Source organism: Drosophila busckii, chromosome X (assembly GCF_011750605.1).
Source record: "Drosophila busckii strain San Diego stock center, stock number 13000-0081.31 chromosome X, ASM1175060v1, whole genome shotgun sequence".
Classification (NCBI taxonomy): Eukaryota; Metazoa; Arthropoda; class Insecta; order Diptera; family Drosophilidae; genus Drosophila; species Drosophila busckii.
The window spans coordinates 702,694-722,900 of NC_046608.1; the positions used below are offsets into that span (position 1 = coordinate 702,694).

The following is a 20,207-nucleotide window of genomic DNA, read 5'->3' on the forward strand; positions in this document are numbered from 1 at the left end:
AACTTGTTTTTTATTTTTAAGTAGTTTTATAATGTAGACATATATTTTGAATATACATATATATTGTAGGCGATTTGTTTTTTCTTTTTGTTATATTTATTTCTTTGACAAAGAATATTGTTTTGGCTTGTTTTTGAACATAAATCTTTTTTCTTCTTAACGCATGCATCGCAGCTTTCTTCATGCCAACAGTTTATAGTTATAGTTTACACACATATTTATGTATTGGTAAGTTGGGTATATAATATATACTAATACAATTAAGTGTTTTTGCTTCTTTCTTTCTTCCGAATAGTTTTACTTTCGTTTTTAGTCATGAGGAGTTGTCCTCTAATTTTAACCTAAATGTTATTTTCTTCTCTTTTTTTTTTTTGCGTACCCTATATATTGTTTTGTTTCTTTAAAGCTATATAAAAAAAAAAACATTCATACAGTATATTTATGAGAAAAAAAATGTACACAGTTTTAGTGTTTGCTAGTCAAACAATTCTTCCAGTGAGTTAAACTAACACATTAAAGTCGGTTTCAAGTTATAGATTTGTATGTAACACGTTTACAACAGTTACATTTGAACTATTTTAAATATCTGCTTATATTCCTAAACACATTGAGAAAGAAAAAAAATAAATTCAACTAAAACAGCAGCTGCTCACTGAGTTTAAGCTTATGCCGCTTATTGAAAGGGCAAAAACTTAAGCAAGTCATTGGCTGTGGCAGCCACTCGCGGCGCTATGGCCGGGTTAGTAATTGTAATGGGCAGCTCCAGCGAAGTGGGCACATTGCTGCCGCCATTGTTGGTGACACCGATGATGGCCAGGCTTTCGTTCAGATTGCTGCCGCCGCCCAGTGGTGAAGCGGATTGCAGTTGCATGCCACCGGTGGGATTTTCCAGCGTTGACATAATAGGCGTGTGATCAAGCAACGCGTTTGTTTCATTTGTGCTCGCTGTAATGGGCGGCGACAAGTGCAGTGTGCCCGTGGATTGTGGCAAGGCGTGCGTTATCGTCATAAAGCGGTTGGCAGCAGTTGCTGCAGGTGAGCACGATTGCCGCGCCACATCTTCATCATCATCATCGTCATCATCATCATGACGCGTATCAATATGCAGTAGACCAACGCCTGCGCTGTCCAAGTCCATATCCAAATCGCTACAAGCTAGCGCGGCTGCTAAGAGATCTGTAGCGGGCGCTCGCCGCGACCCCGATGGCAACTCATCCTCATCAACTTCAGTAACCGAAGCGTTACGCTGAGCAGGTCCATTTTCCAACTCATTCAAGCTTACCAATGTCAGATTGCGCTCCTGCAGATACACCTTAGCCGCTTCGAGAATTTCGGTGGAATGCAGCGTGGCACGACCGCCGCCTTCGATCTCGATCATAAGGTCTTCCGCCTGGCTGGCAATGTTCATTAGCACATCGGTGGTAATTTCTATATAATGGCCATTGACATGTAGCTGCAGCATATCCACTTGCACTGTTTCCCTCCCCTCCCTTACTTCATGACCCTCCTGTTGCACCACAATATTGGACTGATTAAGAACTGCGGCTGCTTCCTGCGCCATATTATCCGCAACCTGGCTTAGCGGTGTCTGGTCCAAATCAATCTGCCCCATGGCCCCATGCACCATAGCCACATGAGCAATGTTCTCACCTTCAAGCATAAACACTGCCGACACAGGAGCATCATCAGATAGATGCGGCGAATCAGCCAACGCTTCTAGCGGCACTGGCACCAAATGATTCCCCTGGTCCAGATAGAGCGCTTCATTATTAATTGGCGCAAAGTCGTTGTCGTCGGTCAGCGAGCAGAGCATAAAGGTATTGTTATAGCCGGGTATGGGACTCGTCATGACAGCACAAATTTGGTCCGAGTCGCTATCTTCGGTGGTCTCCTTAACCTCCATTTCCACAGCGTGCTCTTCCTGAGCAGCCTGAGCTTCCGTTTCCTGTTCTGCCACCAGCGGCTCTAATGCTGAGTCTGGCGGCATTGTTTCTATTTCTGTCTCTGATTCTATTTCTGCCTCTGCTACTGTCTCGATCTCGGTTTGGGTCTCTTCATTTCCTGAAAAATCTGGCTCTGGTGTCGTTTCTAGCACAGCATCAATTTGTTCTCGATGCTGTTGTTCTACCAGCCGCTCCAACTCCATTTCTGACTCATGTTGTTCCTCTAGGAGTTGCAACTGTGCCAACTCTATTTCTGACTGTTGTTGCTCCTGTTGTTGTTCTTCTATGAGCTGAAACTCCTCCAATTCCATTTCTGGCTCCTGTTGTTCCTCTAGGAGCTGCAATTGCTTCAATTCCATTTCTGGTTGCTGTTGTTCCTGCTGTTGTTCTTCTTGGAGCGGCAATTGCTCCAATTCCATTTCTGATTGCTGTTGTTCTTCTAGGAGCTGCATTCCTGTTTGGTGCTGCTCCTCTTGTTGCTCCTGTTCCTCTGGACTCCTTGTGTACCAACGTTGTACCTCTGCCAGTTCTGCCGAGCGTCGTCGCAGCTTTCGCTGTTCCTCCTGTTCCAGTTCTTCTTTTTGCTCTAGGCTGTTTGGGTACCAACGATGTACCTCTGCCGAGCGTCGACGCAGTTTCTGCTGCTCATCATCCTCCGAGTACTCTCCATCTAGAGGTTGCTCACTTACGGCCCTCTGTTGTGGACGCATGTACCCTGTATAGTAATTCGGCACTTGCGCGCGAGTGTGACGTGCCGAACGATCGCTCCTCAAGCGAGACCTTTCTTGGTAACGTCCACTTCTAACATCTTCGTCGAATCTTTCCAATAGCTCCAATTCGCCTTTCGGCAGCTGCGGTTGGCCAGAGACGATTCTGTTTTGGGGCCAATACCATGGAGTGTGCCTCCGCTGCTCACTGTTCGCCTCCGCCTGCTCCATTTTTTGCCGCTTCCCACGCAAATGCTCTTCGCGTTTTCTTTGCTTTTCGCGCTGTCGTTTCAGTTCCAGGTGCTCATCGATCTCCCGCTGGTATTCCATCTGACTAGCATCCATCTCTTCCTCCTCTCTCTGCTTCTGTTCTCGTTTCTGTTGGTGCTCTTGCTGCTCTCGCTCTCGTTGCTGCTCTAGTTTCTGACGTTCCTCTCGCTGCTCTCGCTCTCGTTGCTCTCGTTGCACTTGTTGCTTCTGCGCCAGCTCTTGCTGTTCGCGCTGTTGGCGCTTTAGTCGGTCCGCAGTCTGCTGCTGAATTAGTAGTTGTCGCTGCTGCCGCTGGAACTGCTGTAACTCACGTTGCTGCTCTCGCTGCGTTTGCTGCTTCACCACTGGCTGCTGCTGTACCCCCAGACGCTGGATGCTAGTGGCGGAAAATTGGAGGCTACGCTGTTGCTCTTGATAGGTGCTACCGGCTTCAAATTGTTGCTTAAGTTGCTCCTTCCACGATTGATAGCCTGGCGACAACTGATGTTGTATGCTATTAACGCTGATAGTACTGATGCTGCTGTGGTTGCTATGATTACTATGGTTGCCGTTGCCGATATTGTTGTAGCTATTACTGTTTTCTGAAGCAGCAATGCTCGCCCTCGTAGATGGCGGAAGATCATATAAATTGGGCAGACGTATGTCCTCCAAGATGAAAACACCGCTTGATTGCGTTGCGTTATCCTCCCCCAGTATTGGCGCTGAGCGGTGCAGCTCACGCGCTTCCTCAGGGGATATAACCGCAACATTCGATTGTACGGAGCTGCTGTAGGTGCTGTTGCTCTGGTTGCTGTTCGAGCAATGGCTTGGGCTGCTGCTCAAGGCGGGCGAGGCCATGCGACTTGACACGTATGACATATGACTGTTGCTCAAGGCGGGCGAGGACATGCGACTCGACTGGGATGACATATAACTGTTGCTGAAGGTGGGTGAGGTCACGCGACTTGACTGGGATGACATCTGACTGTTGCTCAAGGCAGGCGAGGCCATGCGACTCGACTGAGAAGGTATATAACTGTTGCTATTGGAATTTGAGTAACATTCGCTCAACAATTCACCATGCGATTGAATAAACGATCCACGGCGCATATGGCGATTATTTTTTTTGACGATTGATTTCAATTTAGTTTTGGGTTTCGATGAATTTCTGTTGCTACTCTTCCTTTTCTTTTTATTCTCCCTGTCCTTCTCCCTCTCCTTCTTCTTTTTCTTCTTTTTTGTGTGGCTGGATTTCGTTTCACTGGGTAGGCTATGACTATAACGATTGCTGTTGTGGTTGTCACCATTCATCAGTGATTGCGACTGTGGATCTTCCTCCTGTTTTAGTTCCTGTTCTCTATACTGCTCCTGTTGCATCTCCTGGTGCAGTGGTGGTGGTTCCTCTTCCAACTGCTGCAGCTGCTCCTCTTCTTGATGTTCTCTACTCTGCTCCTGTTCCATCTCCGGCTGCATTTCGGGTTCCTCTTCCAATTGTTGTAGCTGCTCCTCTTCTTCCTGTTCTCTACCTTGCTCCTGTTGCATCTCCGGCTGCATTTCGGGTTCCTCTTCTAATTGCTCCAGTTGCTCTTCTTCCTGTGCTCTACACTGCTCCTGTTGCATCTCTTGCTGCATTTCGGGTTCCTCTTCGAATTGCTGCAGCTGCTCCTCTACTTCATGTTCTCTACCCTGCTCCTGTTGCATCTCCGGCTGCATTTCGGGTTCCTCTTCTAACTGTTGCAACTGCTCCTCTTCTTCCTGTGTGGGCACCGCCGCTTGCGGTGATTTATTGCGCGACTTGAAAATACGCTTTTGCCGCTCCTTTGTGGTCGGTGCCTCTACATCCTCCTGCTCCTTAGTGGTCAGTGGCTCTGCTTTCTCCTGCTCCTCAGCTGGCAGCTCCACCTCAGCTACAACTGCAACTGCTGCCATTGGTGTTGTAGGTTGCAGCTGCTCAGTCGCGTTCAGTGTCTCCTTGCCATTCGCCATCTTTGGCTTGGTGCCGCGTCTATAGCTTAAACCATTCTGAGCATCAGCGGGCGCTGGTACCGACTGCATCGTTGACAGTTTGCCCCCCAACTCCAAATCTTCTTCCTCATCCTGAAAGTCAAAGCACGAAGAGTTATTCTGCTGCCTTGACGCACATTGATTAGACGTCGATGCAGCTTGCTGCTCCAGCTCGTGCTCACGCTCATGTTGCTGCTCCGGTTGCGCTTCCTGCTGCTTGTTAGCAACAAAGACCACACTACCATTGGAGCTAGCATCGCTATCATCCTGTATAATAATAGGCTCATCTGGTGTACGAGACCTGCTATTTCTGAGCTCTTGCACCACAACATCGCGACGATCCTTTGATAGGATCTTTGGAAGGTTGCGTATGCGATTTGTACTAATAGAGCATGGCACTGATGCGATTCGGCCATACTGAGCACAATATGAACTTGGCATTGGTGGAGGAGAATACCTTACTGGCTTTGATTGCATTTCGTCCCTCTGATTAGGATAGGATACATTATATTTCGCTATCTCCGGGTCGTCCTCACCCCATTCGGCCAGCAGGCGAGCATGCAGCTCTTCCACAGTCTCTACAAGGGGTATTGTATACCGTGAACGAGCTGCTGGCAATGTATTCTGCCTCTCTTCTTGAGACTCAGTTGCTGGCAATGAATTCTGCACCTTTTCTGGGGATTGAGCTGCTGGCAATGAATTCTGCACCTCTTCTGGGGACTGAGCTGCTGGCAATGAACTCGGCATCTTCTCTGGGGACTGAGCTGCTGGCAATGCCTCCTGCATCTTCTCTTGGGACCTATCTTCAGTCTCTGCTGCCGCCGGCTCTGGTTGCTTCTTGTTGGGAGGTGTCTTGGAGCGCGGACGCTTGCTCTTCTGCTGCGGCCCCAAGCTCCTCCGGGGCGTTTGACAAAAATCCGGATTCGTGAAACTGTTGCGCATGCTTCGGCTGCGCTCTTTGTTCGGAGATGCACATGGAGTAACTGGGCTCCTGGGTGTGGCCAGCGTAACCAGACGTCTATCGGGGCCACGTCGAACTGGCGTATAGGGCGGCGCCAAGGGTGATTGCTCAGCGGCAGCACTGGTGCTAGCACTTTGAGCGTTGTTCTCCACCTGTCGGCTGGCGGAGCGCGTGAGGCGACGCTGTTTGGCTGGTGTGGAGTCGTGGGAAGAGGGCGTGATCGGTGAGCCTGGTGCCGCCGCCATTGTAGCACGCATTTGATCGAAGCGGTGGCGACGCGGATCTCGTGCATGCATCTGTGTGCTGCGACGCTGCTGTTGCTGCTGCTGTTGCTGCTGCTGTTGCTCCTGCTGTTGTTGCTCCTGCTTCTGCTGTTGTTGCTCCTGCTGCTGCTGTTGCTGCTGCTGTAGTTGTTGCTCCTCTTCATGCAGCTGTTGCAGCCGTTTTAGCTGCTGCTTTATCTGCTGCTCCTTTGCTTCCTGCTCCCTTCGCTTCTTTTCCTCCTCATACGCTGCAGGGTCCACCACGCGTTCTATGCTGTCTAGCGTAAGCTGGGCAATGTTCTCCACCTGACGCTGCTCCGCAAACGTGAGCGACGCATCTACCACAATGGACACATGACGGGACTCACAACGCCACATGACATCCGAAATACTAAACGAGGTGGTATTGGCGCGATCCTTGTTTCGCTGCTCTTGGTGTTCGATGAACGTGTCCCTGCGTGGGATCTCATCTGTGCGCTTATTAAACGGATCACTATGATTACGTCTGTGTAAGAGTAACACACTCATGCTGCTCGTGCGAAATACACACATGGTGCACTCATATTTGTAGTCCGGGGGTATAAATACTCTGCGTTCTTCTTTGTCTGTGGTGTCTGTGGTGTCCGTGCTGTCCTTGCTCTCTTCGCTGTCTTTCTTGCCTTTGCTATCTGTGCTGTCCTTGCCGACTGTGTTGTCCTTGCTTTCTGTGGTGTCTTTGCTTTCTTTGTTTTCTGTGTTTTCTATGTTTTCTTTGTTGTCTTTGCTGTCTTTAATGTTCTTCCTGTCCTCTTTCTCTTTGTCTGTGTAGCCGCTGCCACAAGGCCCAATGTCCATAATGCGTATGAAAGACTCCTGCAAAAAAATTCAATCTTATTGTGTGATCTGCTGTTGTAAGCTGCTACTTACATATTGGCCAGATGTTACTGTTGATGTTGCTATACTTTTGCGTTTGATGCCGCTGCTGTGGCTTTTCCTATGCTTCCTGCTGTGGCTACTGTGGCGACTATGGCGACTATGGCGTCTATGCCGACTGTGCCGACTGTGGCGGCTACTGTGGTGGTGACTGTGGCTACTGTGACGGTGGCGGTGGCAGCTGTGTCTGTGGTCGTTGATCTTGCAGTTGGTGCAGTTGGTGAGAAACACCTTTATTAAGCTCTCGGGCACGTGCAACATTGCTTCTTGCTTCTTTGCATCTTGTTTCTTTGCCTCATGCTTTTTTGCTTCTTGCCTCTTAGCTTCGCGCCTTTTTGTTTCTTTCTTCTTTGCTTCTTTCTTTGCTCTTTCTTTTTCTTGCTTCTCTGCTTCTGAATTCTCGTCTTCTTGCGTATTTCCTTCTGGATGTTCTTCTTCTTGCGTATTTCCTTCTGGATTTTCTTCTTCTTCTTCTTCCGTATTTCCTTCTGGAGTTTCTTCTTGCGTATTTTCTTCAGGCTTCTTTGCTTTTTGCTTCAGAACATATTCCGCATAGCGAATTTCCGCTTGTTTCACATCATCATTGAACTGCTCCTTCACCTCCTTTGGCACGGATTTCTCTGCAATGTCCAGTGGAAAATACTTAAATAAATGCATTCTACTTATGTATATAAAATTTTGAATTTCGTTAAGCTAAAATTTTATTATCAATTATTTCAGTCAATTATTTGTTGTTTTATTTTTCTTAGCCAAATATCGGCTTGTGAATCACTCACTTGTGCCCAGATAGATAAATTCCTCCTTATGTTCACAATCATAGTAAAAGATCAGCTTGGGCGAATTCACTTGCTCGCTGTGTCAGAAACAAAAAAAAAAATGAGCATGCAATTCTTTCAAGTTTTAACTACTGCAGACTCTCTTAGCGGTCACTTACAAGGTGTTCTCACTGAAGAATTCAACAACCGCAAAGGGCTTTTTAGATGCATTGACGAAGCGAAAGTCCTGCGATGAGGTGACCTCACCAGGCCACCAAGTTTCAGAATTGTGTATTTTGACCCAAACGACGTCTCCATCCTTATATATTGTCCTGACGCCAGCATCGTTGCGGAGCCGTGGCATCCTTCCACTATAATCGTTGTCCGGCTATGCTCAAGTCCTGGTCCTTGCGTCTTTGCTAACGTCCTTATATTTGGTTTATATTTAGAGAAGACATTTGTAGCTAAAAAATGTAATTTTATTGCATAAGATTAATTTAGAATAACCACCATCGTTTTGTTTTATAACTATAAAAGTGAGATTTAGACTTTGAGGTATTTAAGTCTGTATGCCAAAAATAAAAAACTGAAAGATAACATCCAAATTTCAAAATCAAATTTCACAATATTTTGTTATTTTTAGTTACGAAAAATCAGAAAATGAAAATTTAGGCATTTTGACTGTTTAATTCGTATATTACTTTTAATATGCAAAATACACACCTATGAAATAGAGCTGCTTAAAATGCAAGCTGTATATGAATTTGCCTAAGAATTGTTATATTGCACAAATAAATAATACACATTTTTATTGCTGCATAGACTTGTATTTATTAAATTTTTCAGCTCTCGATTTTTGCTGTTATAATGGTTATTGGAGTACTAGTATTTATTTATCTACTCAGACAGTTTTGTTCATCCCCCTAAAAAATCTAAGTTATAAGTACACAGCATATAAAAATAAAATGAGAATTAAACGCTTGATGACGTTTTACAATAATAATGATAATATATATATATATATATATATATATATATATATATATAAAATATACGTTTTAAGAATATACATTGATATTATAAATCAAGTTTATAAACATTTAAAGACGACTTCATAGTTTTTTTTACTTTGTAAAAATGTATTTGAAAACACTTTTAGTTGAGAGACTTTTAAATATTTGTATGTACATATACATAGAACATACATACATGTTAAATTAAGTATAAAGGAGTTACATTTTGGCTTAGTTGCTACGCTCACATTTGAAAATTTGAATCATTTTGACGCTCGTATATATGTATGTATGTATATTCATTTAATGTTTTGTAAATTGTAAAGTACATTGAAAGTGAATCACCATTCAGTATAGTTTAAGTGTTTTTTTGTTTTGTTTTTAATCAAAAAATAGTTGTACACAAGTAATGTTACAGAAAATGTAAAGTAAAGCGTGCGACAACAGCAACTGTTAAAACTACATCATATGCAAGTTATAAGTCATAAGTTAACATGACAAAAAGCTGATCTGTGTGCAATTCTTTTATTGATGATGTGTTGAGGAGAACACAAGCAGGCGGCTGATTGATTGGTTTGTTGGTTGATTGGTTAGTTGGCTGGCTAGTTGGTGGTATTGGAGACAGAAGAGCTTGTGCTGGTGGTGGGGTGTTTAATAGGAGACAGTAACAGTTGCCTTTACAATGTTTGATATTTGTTAGCTATTTTTTTAGGTCGCATGCAGCAATGTCATTGCGTCTCCCCACGAACGCCGCCATTGCCGTTTGTGGATGTTGCCGTTGCCACATCATCGCCCACAATGAGCACCTTGCCGACACCATCGGGCGCCACCAGCTCACCGCTAAGACCATCCAAGCCCGGCTCGCTAACATCACCAGGTATTTTGGGCTTTGGTCGATGCGTGTCCACAGCATCGATGGGGAGCTTTATATGCTCCACCTTGCAGCCATAAGCAACGGGCGTCAGCTTTATAACCGTATGCAATGGAACATATAAATAGGGCAGCTCATCCGCTGATTTGTCCAAGAAGTATGCAAAGAGGCAACGCAGCACAGCCTGATGTGAAACGACAAGCACATTGCCTTGACGCTCCAGCTCCATAATGACAGGCTCAAGGCGTGCTACCAAATCCTCGTAGCTTTCGCCGCGTGGATAGCGGTAGGCAAACTTGTTCACATCGCGTGCCTTGAACTCTTCCGGGAATCGTTCCTTAATTTGCTCATATGTCATTTCCTCGCAGTGACCCGCATCGATTTCATTCAAAGCCTTCCAGCGCTCCTGAGGCGCCTTCACATCCGCCACAGTTTGTATGGCACGTTTCATCCACGAAGTCCAAACACGCAGTCCGTCAATCTGCTGCTGAGCAATAAACGAGGACAATGCCTTGGCATACTGATGACCACGCGTGCTCAGATTCGAATCACCACCAATAAGACCGCTCAAGTTGTGCTCGCTCTCGCCATGTCGGGTGAGATAAATGGTGCGTGGTGTTATATGTATATTCATCAGATAGTAAACAATGCGCGACTCCACATGACCTTCATTATTATAGACCACGACCTTCTTGCCGGCATTGTAGACCTTCATGAAGCTCAGATGCGACTCGGCTACTTCGTCTATGGGCTGATAGCGCTCCTCATAGTGCTCGATGCGTTGCAAAAAATCACGCACCACCAGTTCCGTGTTCATGTTGATGTAGTCTGGTGAGCTGACCTTTACCTCCAGTATATTCTGCTCTATAATCATCGGATCATCGCATATCGATTCGACGAAGAATAATCGAAAGCCATGCTGCTTGACCACAATATCGTAGATTAGCTGACGTCGTTCATGCGTCGAGTTTGTGGCATCGAAGACAGCAATGCTGCCCAGACCGCTGAGCAGCCACTCGCAGGAGTCGTGGAGCGCCTGATTGGCGCATCGATTGCGTATGGCCATGGCTTCCTCGTTGTCGGCGCGAAAGAACTCATGCGACTTGTAGGCGGTGGTGGCATGTCTGCGATACTCGCCTAAGTTGAATACACGCGTGGCAATGCCTATCCAGTTGAGATAACGTGCCAGCTTCTTGGATATGAAGGTTTTGCCACGTGCTGGCAAACCCACCATGGCTATGACATGCGGAGTGGTGCAGTCGGCAATGGTCCGTTCACCGCGAATGGGAAATGGTTTGGTCATGACCGTTTCCGATGTTGGTGGCAGCAGTTTGCGCAGCTCCTCGGACATTACGGATGGACAGACGTGCAGTTCATTCTCTATGGCCAAATCGGCGGTTTTCTTTAGCTGATTCAGTGAGGTGGTGCGCACGCGTAGCGACGGCGAAGTGTTATAGGGCATGTCCATGATGCTAGTGGCGGTAACAGAGCGCACCAGTTGCTTGGCCAACACTAATTGGCGTCGGCGTTGTTGTTGTGCAGTATTTGTGTTGCAGTTGCAACAACAGTCGCACAACAGTTGGGCAGCGCTGCTGGGCGCGGATGTGGAAAGCTGTAGCTGTGTAGAAACAGCAGTGACAGTGGGAAAAGAAGTGGAAGCAGAGCTTGAGGATATAGGTATGGGTACAGAAGGCAACTTTTTCTGGACTATATTGGGAATTAGTATGCTTGTTGTTGTTTTGTTGGGTAATGTGCCTAGTGTGTCCTCCTCTATGTAATCCTTATCGTTGTTGTTGCTGTTGTTGTTTGCTGCAAAGTAAATTAATTTTGTATTGTTGTTGTTATTGTTGTGGCTCAGCTGTCGTTGCTGTTGATTGGTGGTAGCTGCTGTCACGACTGCTGTAGCTGTTGATGTGGTTGTTGTTGCTGCGGCGGCGGCTGCTGCTGCTGTTGTTGTTGTTGTTATGGATTGTTGTTGTTGTTGTTGTGATGCGCAACATGAAATTAGTTGAGTATTTCTTTTAGTTGTTGACAAAAATGTGCATGTTGTTGTTGCTGTTGTTAGATTTGATGATATTGATGGCGATGATGATGATGATGATGATGATGATGTTGATGATTGTGTTGTTGTTGCTGTCACATGTAGCAATATCTCAACAATATTATTCATAAATATGCTTATTTCGTGTTGTTGTTGTTGACTACAGGCGCGCGTCTATGTATGTATATATGTGTGTGTGTGTGTGTGTACAAAGCAATTAATAAGCAGTTAAGAGTAAAAGCAAATAGCTAGCTAATATTTATAAATATTATAAATATGAACTAGTTACACACATGCACAATTTAAACACGCTTACAACAATTTTTTAATATCTTGGCGTTGGCAAATTCTTATACTTGTATACTTAAAAATTTGACTTCTTTGCACTTGAGACACAACAACTCAACTCAGCACAACACACATACGCATACGCAAGAAATGAAATGTGAAAAATAAAGAGAAAGAAAAATGTGCGTTGGCGTAGTTAGAAATAATAAAAACAAAACACCTCAGAAGGCAAGACAGAGACAAAGCCAACACATACACAAAACGAAGAAAAAACGTCAACCAAACCAAACAGCTGATATTATTTTTAAACGATATTTAGAACAGACAGCAAGAGGGAGAGAGCGCAACGTTTAAGAGCGAAGTGTTATCGATTATTATGTAGCCCTGTTTGAATGATCGATTAGAATTCGTTGTCTGTTCGTTGCGCTTTTAACATTGAGGTTCTTGCTGTTATTATTCTTGTTACTGCAGATTTCTGTTGTTGTTACTGCAATTGTGGCTTTCGTTGTTTTCTTTACTTTAACCGCTTTTAAATACTAAAGGAAATAAAAAAAAAATTAAGAGTCGCCTTGCGTCTTAGAAAATAGCATGCGAAAAGTTATGCACTTTTGATTCTTCACAAAAGAATTATGAATAAGATTTTAAGAAAGAATCATCAATGAATTTGTTTTGTCATCTGATGTGTTAAATAATGAATAATAATTATTATTATTATATTGCAATTTTTAACAAAATGTGCGCGTCTCTTTCGCTACCTGCTGTTGCGTCGGCGCGGCTGCCAGTGCGGACAGACCGAGACAGCAAGCGAGATTTTTTACTCGCTTATGCCTGCCGATCGCATTTTGCATGTGCGCACAAACAACAATCGAATTGAAATGCATTGACAATTTTTATCTATCAAGAAATTTCCACAGCCACTGAGTGTGTGTGTGAGTGAGTTAGCAACAGCTTGAAGCAGCGGACAATGACACGCATAACAACACCATATGCAACATGTCACTATCAATTATCAAGACAGTGAGCAAACACCCAAGGCAAATCTCTGCCAAGGTCATTTCCTGGCCAACAGACACAGGCTGCACATAAACACACGCCACGCCCGCCGCTCTCTCTTTCTCTCAGGCACATCCATGCGATGCGAACCTTTCTCAACGATCAGCTGTTTGTGCGCTTTAACAGTCCGGAACTAAATAATTATTACACGTGTACATAATCAGCATAAGCAGTTATACATAAATGTACATGCACATTAAATTGATTTAATGACAGACATTAAATTATTTTCAATGAATATAAGACCCGCTTAATATTCGAAAAATGCAACTGAATTTTACAACTTTTATGCAGCGAATAAGGCATTCAAAAATGAATAACAAAATTTTAAAACGATTCATGCCACAATTTACAAAATATATAACAAATGCGCATGTGTGTGTGTGTGTGTGACTGTTTACATGCAACTAGCAGCTTACCAAAAATAAAAATAGCAACAAAAAAGGAAATTTGTAAACTAAAAAATCACTGAATATGCATATGCAAAAAAATAAAAACGGACTGCAGACGACGACGAAACAACGCTCCATGCGACAATACTAAACATTATGCACTAAATTACAAGCAAACAAAAAATATTGCGCAAAGCTAGGGCAGCAAGCAGAGCTTACAACAAATCGAATGGAAGCGTCGGCGACGACGCAGCAGATTTTCGTTACAGATACTTTTTTTAAATTTGTGCCTTACAAAAGGTCAAGCTATAACGGCAAAAACTATTAGAAAAAAAGAGCTTGCAAAAAAAAACAAATATACATATGTATATAGAAAAAAGTCAAGTCAAGTGGCGCGATGTTGGATTTTGATTGGCAGCGAGTGCAGTTAGCAGCAGCACATTTTGCATAGACGTATGAACACATATACTACATTTAATTGTATACAGAATACTAGTGCACAATTGAATGTTTTGCGCAATACACTAAGCTAAAGAGGTTAAAATCAATGGCAAATTGAGTGCCGCCCAGTAGTGCAGGAGCGAGAGAGCAATACAGAGACAGAGAGAGAGAGAGAGAGAGCGGTAGCTAGGAAACGACGCACTTGCCTCAACTGATTTCCAATTTAACAAACCTATACGACATTTAGCATATAGCCACTCACACATACATATATCGACTATATTGATTACGCGACATCGTGCAAAATGCGTCATTAAGCTGTGATCTTGACTTGCGTTGTCAGCTGATAGACAAAGAATGTGAAAAATATAGGTAGAAAGTAGTATATGGTCTGCTATCAGCAGTTGAAAAGCCCCAGAAGCTATAGTTCAGGCCAAGCGTAAGATAAGCTTGAATAGTAAGAAAATACAATAGCATATTTAACTTTGTTACCTATTTTTTTTTTGAGCTAAGGTTAGAAAAAATATGCTGTTTGCTTATCTTATTGATTTAATTTACTCTTATCATTGAGCTTTGTATCAATTATTTTTCAACACTTGCTTGTGACATGAACGATCATTCACAAAACTCTACGCAATGATTGCAAAAATAAAAATTTAGATTATCGGAAGTACAACAATGAACTGATAAGCTTCGCATTTGCCAATTGACTTTGTTTCATATATTCTACATAAATAAAATAAAACATAAAACACGAAACACGCATGCACATTTCGAATGCGTGATCGCGATTTGTTTACACATGTTTATAATGGTCTACAAAAAAAACAAAGCAAGACAACCTCCCCACTCCGAAAGAAATGACTGATAAAATGATAGAACATGTGTATAAAATACAGGGAATGCTCGCTTATTTAGAACTCAACAGATTATGCATTCTACGATTTTCGAAACAATTGCCAATTTGAACTTTACTACAATTTTATATCGCTGAAAGTAATATCTCTATATTCCATTTTACATTTTTATTGCACACTTATCATTTACGAGCGACTACTGTACCCACACATTCCACAGTTTCTTTTAATAAAAGCGCACCCTACATACATATAAAAAAAATGCTAGCAATGTATTAGTTATAAACCATTTCACCGATAAGCAAAGTGGGTTATTAATATGTAAATTTATTAAAATCCATTAGTCGATTATACACACCTAGGTACACCTTAGTATTAGCATTCTTATGTATATGTCAGCATATGCAAATAAAGCAAATCACGAGCCAAACGTGTGTACGATAAATATTTTTATAAAATATAAAGTCTGCTGGAAAATTGTATAAGTTCTCATTGTAGATATGTATGTACATATGTATAAATAGCTTATCAGGGATTGAAGTATAAGTGTTGAAGAAACAAGACAAAAAAAAGTCGCATTGTCTGCTTTTAATTGCATATGGCTACATTTATGCCCATGACTGTAATCATTATGACAAATAGCAACATTCCTTAGCCAGTCATTTATAAAAAATCACAGCGCAGTTTCGAATCTTAAATGCTATTAAGTATCGTCTCGCTTGAGAGAGAGTTCAGTGTGATTTTTCTAAATTTAAGAACACGCAAAAAAAGTATGCAGGAGAAAAAACTTTCACCTACCTACATATTTAACTATGTTGCTGGCCAAAATACAAATTGTAAAGTGCTCTTTAAAATAATTATATATTGTTGTTGGCAAAGTGCAGCTATGAAGACTTGTATGATAAACAAGCAAAAACAGTTCAACAAATACATACACATCATACACAAACATATATATTTATAAAGAAATTGTCTCAAGGCCAAGATCATTCGCATTTTGTTTGTATTTTCTTTTTATTTTTTTGGCAGACGTTATTCCGGTTGAAAAGAACTTTTGCAAAATTAAAGAAAGTTTATGCATATATGTCCGTCTCTTTTTAGCTTCACAACAAACTGTTAAAACTAACAGCAACATCACCGCCATAACAACAACAATCAAGGCAAAAAAAAATTCACAAATTGCAAAAGAAAAATGTACATGTATGTATTCTAGTTCTAAAATATGCGAGGCAAAATTAAGAGCGTATGATGATCAAGAATGTTAATCATGAGTAAACAAACAACGTAATACTATTATGTACATATTTGTATAAAATGACTTAAAGCAACAACAATAGTAGTAGTCAACAGTAGCGGAGCTTATAATGTGGTCTAACCATAAAATAAGCAAAGCAAACAGCGCAACACATACATATGCACAACACATACATTCGTATGTTCGTCGTACACACACACATACACAGAGACAAACTGACTAAATCAAGTGCAAGTCATTAAACTTTACATTAAAAGACATGTACATATGTATAGCAAACAACAACAATTACAACAGAAATACTAGACAAATTAGAGATAAGAGTCACAGGAACAGCAGCAGTTTTGCCATAAACAACAACAACAACAACAACAACAACAACAACAATTACAACAGCAATTGCCATATATGCTTAATGCAATTGCACGTGTACCGTTCGTAGTGAGGGTGTCGCTGCATGTTTTATGTGTGTGTATGTGTGTGTGTTAAATATACATACGTAGTGATGATGATGAAGACGACGACGCCGGCATCGTTTGTCTGGAGCTGTTACCGCTAAAACGCGAGGACATTGTTGCTGTTGTTTTTTCGTAGCACTGTGCCATTATTATTAACTTAGGTTTTCTTATTTAAACTTTTACGGATATGCGTGTTTATGCGCATGAAGCGCTGTAGACAAACTATTTTTATTTATGATTATTAATTTATTGTTTTATAATCAAGGCAAAAATAAATAAATAAATAAACAAATATGCCATGTGTATTTATATGTTTGTCTATGTGTGTACATGAAACAATTGTCAAGTTTTTAAGGCATGTGTATATAGAAGAAACAAAAAAGAAAATTATCAGTTAAATCGAAAGTAACAACGAAATTTAATCACACGCACACACACACACACACACATAAGAGAGTTTGGCGTTGAGCTTTTATGTTCGCGTTCCGCACACGTCGCTTGTCAAAATAAGAATGAGCTAAAAAAAAAGACGGCAGCAAAAATGGCACGCGAACGATCGACTCAGCCGACGTCCGCGGTCCGCGTCAACGTTGCAGTCGACTGTTAAGCTGTTAAACAGTGTTGACAAACCCATAGCTGTGATTTATCGCATTAAGCATTTGCATTAAATATAAATTAATTTTATTCAGGACATATGTATATGCAACTCCTTAAAACGCTTAAGCAAGTGTGAATTGGATTGTTAGCTATAAATGAAAAAAAGCTATGTCAGCACTGCGAGCGCCAACTTCACGGTCAAGTGCTGTTTAATGTGTATTGGATTATAAACGGTAGCAGCGACGCTGGCTGTTTCGCTGCGTCTGTTGCCGTTATAAGTGCAGATAAGAGAATTATCGCAGCGCGTGTCTCATGACAAAAACAATATCGATACAAAAAGTTGCAATTGTAATGCATAACAATTTAAAATACACATGGGTAGGCATAAGGCACTTGTAACTTATTAAGCAGTTTGTTTTTATTTTTTTTAACACTGCAACAGCTGCCAAGAACAAATGCGACCAATTTAGTTGCTTGTCTATTTTTGTTAAAATCTGTGCATATAGATCTTAGTTGAAAGAGTGAGAGACATGGCAAAGCTCTTCATATTATAAAACGTATGTTAAAAAAAAGACTAGTATTTATTTGGCAACTTACGCAAACCGTTAACAATAAGAAAAATATTAAACAGAAATCTAATAAGAAGTGCAAAGATTACTCTTTAGCTATCTCTTTCTATCTATTACTCAGTCCTGCCAAGCACACTGACAAAATTTTAACAATTTAATACTCAGCATACATATAAATAAATTTACATACACGTGGATTTGTGCTTGTGTATGTATGTATGTATCAGTCTGTTGACGAAAAGAAACAACAAAATATTGTCAAATAAAGAAACGGAAAATCGAAGTTTGTATACCCTGCTTGAACTTTTTTTTACCGATTCTTGTTATCAGTTTTTAATATCCGAGCAATGGCTTTAAAACTTTCCGCACACATGAGCATTATGTTTGCATTATTATATTACCTTCACAAATTGCATTTTGTCGAAATAATCATTTTGAACACATGTATATACATATATATATATTTTATATAGAAATCTGAAACCGGCTGGTACCTTCTGTTACTGGTTTACTAGTTTCAACTTTATTTGGTTAGTCATTATTGTTTAAAACACACATTAACTGGTTTACACACGTATGCGCACAGGTTTCGAAATTTGTAAACGCGCCAAAAATTTAAAAATATAACAGTGTGAGCTCTGTTATGTTAAAAGCGCCATATGCAACAACATTGGCAACTCACAGTTAACATTGCAAATCTATGCATAAAATATTTGTACATGTACAATGTACATTCATATATATAAAAATTGTGTATGCATGTATGAAAACATGAAACGAAAAGCGAAACGAATGAATATGGGCAAATAAAATATGAAAAAGAAATGCCAAGAAAATTACAATTTTATGAATTAAATTTGAATTTGTGTGTGTAACTTATGTATGCACGCTGTTAATTCACAGGCGGTGAACTGAAGATAGAAAATCTAAGATGCTGATAAACAAATACAAAATAAGTATAATACAAATGAGCGATAAATGTAAGAAAAAAATTAGACGCAGAAAAAATTATTTTCATACTATGTATGTTTTAATGTAGATGTATACATGTGATGAGTATTATACATAATGTTTTGAACACGTAATGTTAAGTAAAATTTATAGATGTATGTATGTACATTTGTATGTATTTTGCGTGCGTGTAATGTGGGTTGTGCAAGTCAATAGAAAAATATTAAGCAAAATAAACTAATTTCGAATGCAACTCTTACCTTTTTGTTTCTTCTCTTGTTTCACACTTATACACACACCGATGCGCGAGTGCCACAACAAAAATATTTTTTGTGGCGCGCTCTCTCCTAGTTGTTCTCTTAGGCAGGCGCAGCCGCAGTAAAATGTGTTCTTTTCGTTCGGTTTTCAACACATACACAACTTTTTTGTTGTTGCGCTTTTTGCACACAATTGGAAAATGTGGTGTCTCTCGTTATAAGCAGCTCCAAGTTTTATTTTCCTTTTAATTTTATTATTTTTGCTTTGGTTTGCTTTTTATTATTTTTGCTTTAGGTCGCTATTTATTATTTATTCGCGATTGTTCCTGCTACTGCTGGTGTTTCGCCCAAGACTTTTTTTGTGTGTGTGAGAAGATATCGACTCAACAACTCGACGACACGACGACGGCTGCGGCGACAACGACGACGTCGAAGAAGCAGCAGGGCATTGAGAATTGCCGCTAACGCAAGAGAAAACCACAGAATCACTCGCTCAGACGATAAATTTCGCATAAGCATATACACATGTACATGATACATTTATCGCTATTGCATATCTACGTACATAATTTGCATTATTTTGGTCACATTTTATGTAGTGCTTTGCCCCACAAATGCATTTAAACAGATGACTGTTATTGGGCTGTTAACACAAAAAGAGCGCAAAGCCCAATACAGCAGTACATTTAACAGAGCGCGCTGCGGTTACGAGCACATACATACCATTCATATGTACATATACTTTGTATGTATGCATTTATACATACATACATATTCCTTTTAATTGTTAAAATTTTCATTTTAACGTAACCTATCCATCCCCACCAACTTTTAATTCAAATCAAGTATTTTTCTAACTCATACAAAATATACAGTTACAATTGTATTATTATGAGCACTTACCTCTATTGCAAGTGCAACTGAAACCACCAAGAGTGTCAACATGAATTCTCAATGCGTTTGTGACTATGTAAGGTTGTTGTCGGTGGCAACCTTTTTTTGAGCTCGCTCCCACCAACACATAGAATCACACTTTTACACGGGTTTGTTCTCAATAAAAAATATAAAAAAAAAGTTCGCACTCACGTATTCACATATAAAACAAACTATATGTACATTTGCACGAAAATATGTATTTTTACGATGTTTTTATAAACGACAAGAAAAAAATTTAGCAAATTTTCTTTGCCTTTTAAGAGCGCGCGACTATGACGTTTATTGCCCTTCTAATAGCGAGACACAACAACACAGCTTTGTAAACTGTGACTGGAACGAACTGAGAATGGAATTTCATCGTCGGTCTAGTCGGTTTTTCTCTTCGTTTTTTTTTCTTAATGTTATTATTTCTTCATTTTATCAGATTTAACTGC

The 20,207-nt window shown here is 41.0% G+C and overlaps 2 protein-coding genes across 5 annotated transcripts; both read right to left on the reverse strand.

The window, feature by feature from the left end:
* Positions 1–73: 73 nt before the first annotated feature.
* On the reverse strand, positions 74–19,942 carry LOC108606308 (trichohyalin). Its single transcript, XM_017996308.2, has 5 exons — positions 19,741–19,942; positions 7,974–8,258; positions 7,816–7,892; positions 7,034–7,659; positions 74–6,979 (listed from the first exon to the last, which is right to left on the reverse strand). Exons 2-5 carry the CDS (start codon positions 8,156–8,158, stop codon positions 674–676), a joined length of 7,194 nt encoding a protein of 2,397 aa, XP_017851797.1. The 5' UTR covers positions 8,159–8,258; positions 19,741–19,942; the 3' UTR covers positions 74–673.
* Positions 8,942–18,959, reverse strand: LOC108606309 (6-phosphofructo-2-kinase/fructose-2,6-bisphosphatase 1). 4 transcript variants are annotated; one of them, XM_033294617.1, is made up of 2 exons: positions 18,841–18,959; positions 8,942–11,487 (listed from the first exon to the last, which is right to left on the reverse strand). In XM_033294617.1, the coding sequence occupies exon 2, from the start codon at positions 11,144–11,146 to the stop codon at positions 9,536–9,538; it is 1,611 nt and encodes a 536-aa protein (XP_033150508.1). In that variant the 5' UTR covers positions 11,147–11,487; positions 18,841–18,959; the 3' UTR covers positions 8,942–9,535. The 4 variants fall into 4 exon arrangements, with proteins under 4 accessions (XP_033150508.1, XP_017851800.1, XP_017851799.1 ...); XM_017996311.2 differs by having other exon boundaries at positions 8,942–11,625; XM_017996310.2 differs by lacking the exon at positions 18,841–18,959 and adding an exon at positions 16,505–16,691.
* Positions 19,943–20,207: the final 265 nt, after the last annotated feature.

Excerpts from the sequence above, each read along its gene's own strand:
- LOC108606308 (XM_017996308.2), bottom strand. The coding sequence starts at position 8,158 with ATGCCACGGCTCCGCAACGATGCTGGCGTCAGGACAATATATAAGGAT. Across the intron at positions 7,660-7,815 it reads ATTTATCTATCTGGGCACAA|AGAAATCCGTGCCAAAGGAG; the intron begins GTGAGTGATTCA and ends TGGACATTGCAG. Across the intron at positions 6,980-7,033 it reads CAGTAACATCTGGCCAATAT|GAGTCTTTCATACGCATTAT; the intron begins GTAAGTAGCAGC and ends ATTTTTTTGCAG.
- LOC108606309 (XM_017996309.2), bottom strand. The coding sequence starts at position 16,610 with ATGGCACAGTGCTACGAAAAAACAACAGCAACAATGTCCTCGCGTTTT. Across the intron at positions 11,626-16,504 it reads GTCTTCATCATCATCACTAC|CAGCAGCAGCCGCCGCCGCA; the intron begins GTATGTATATTT and ends CAACAACAACAG.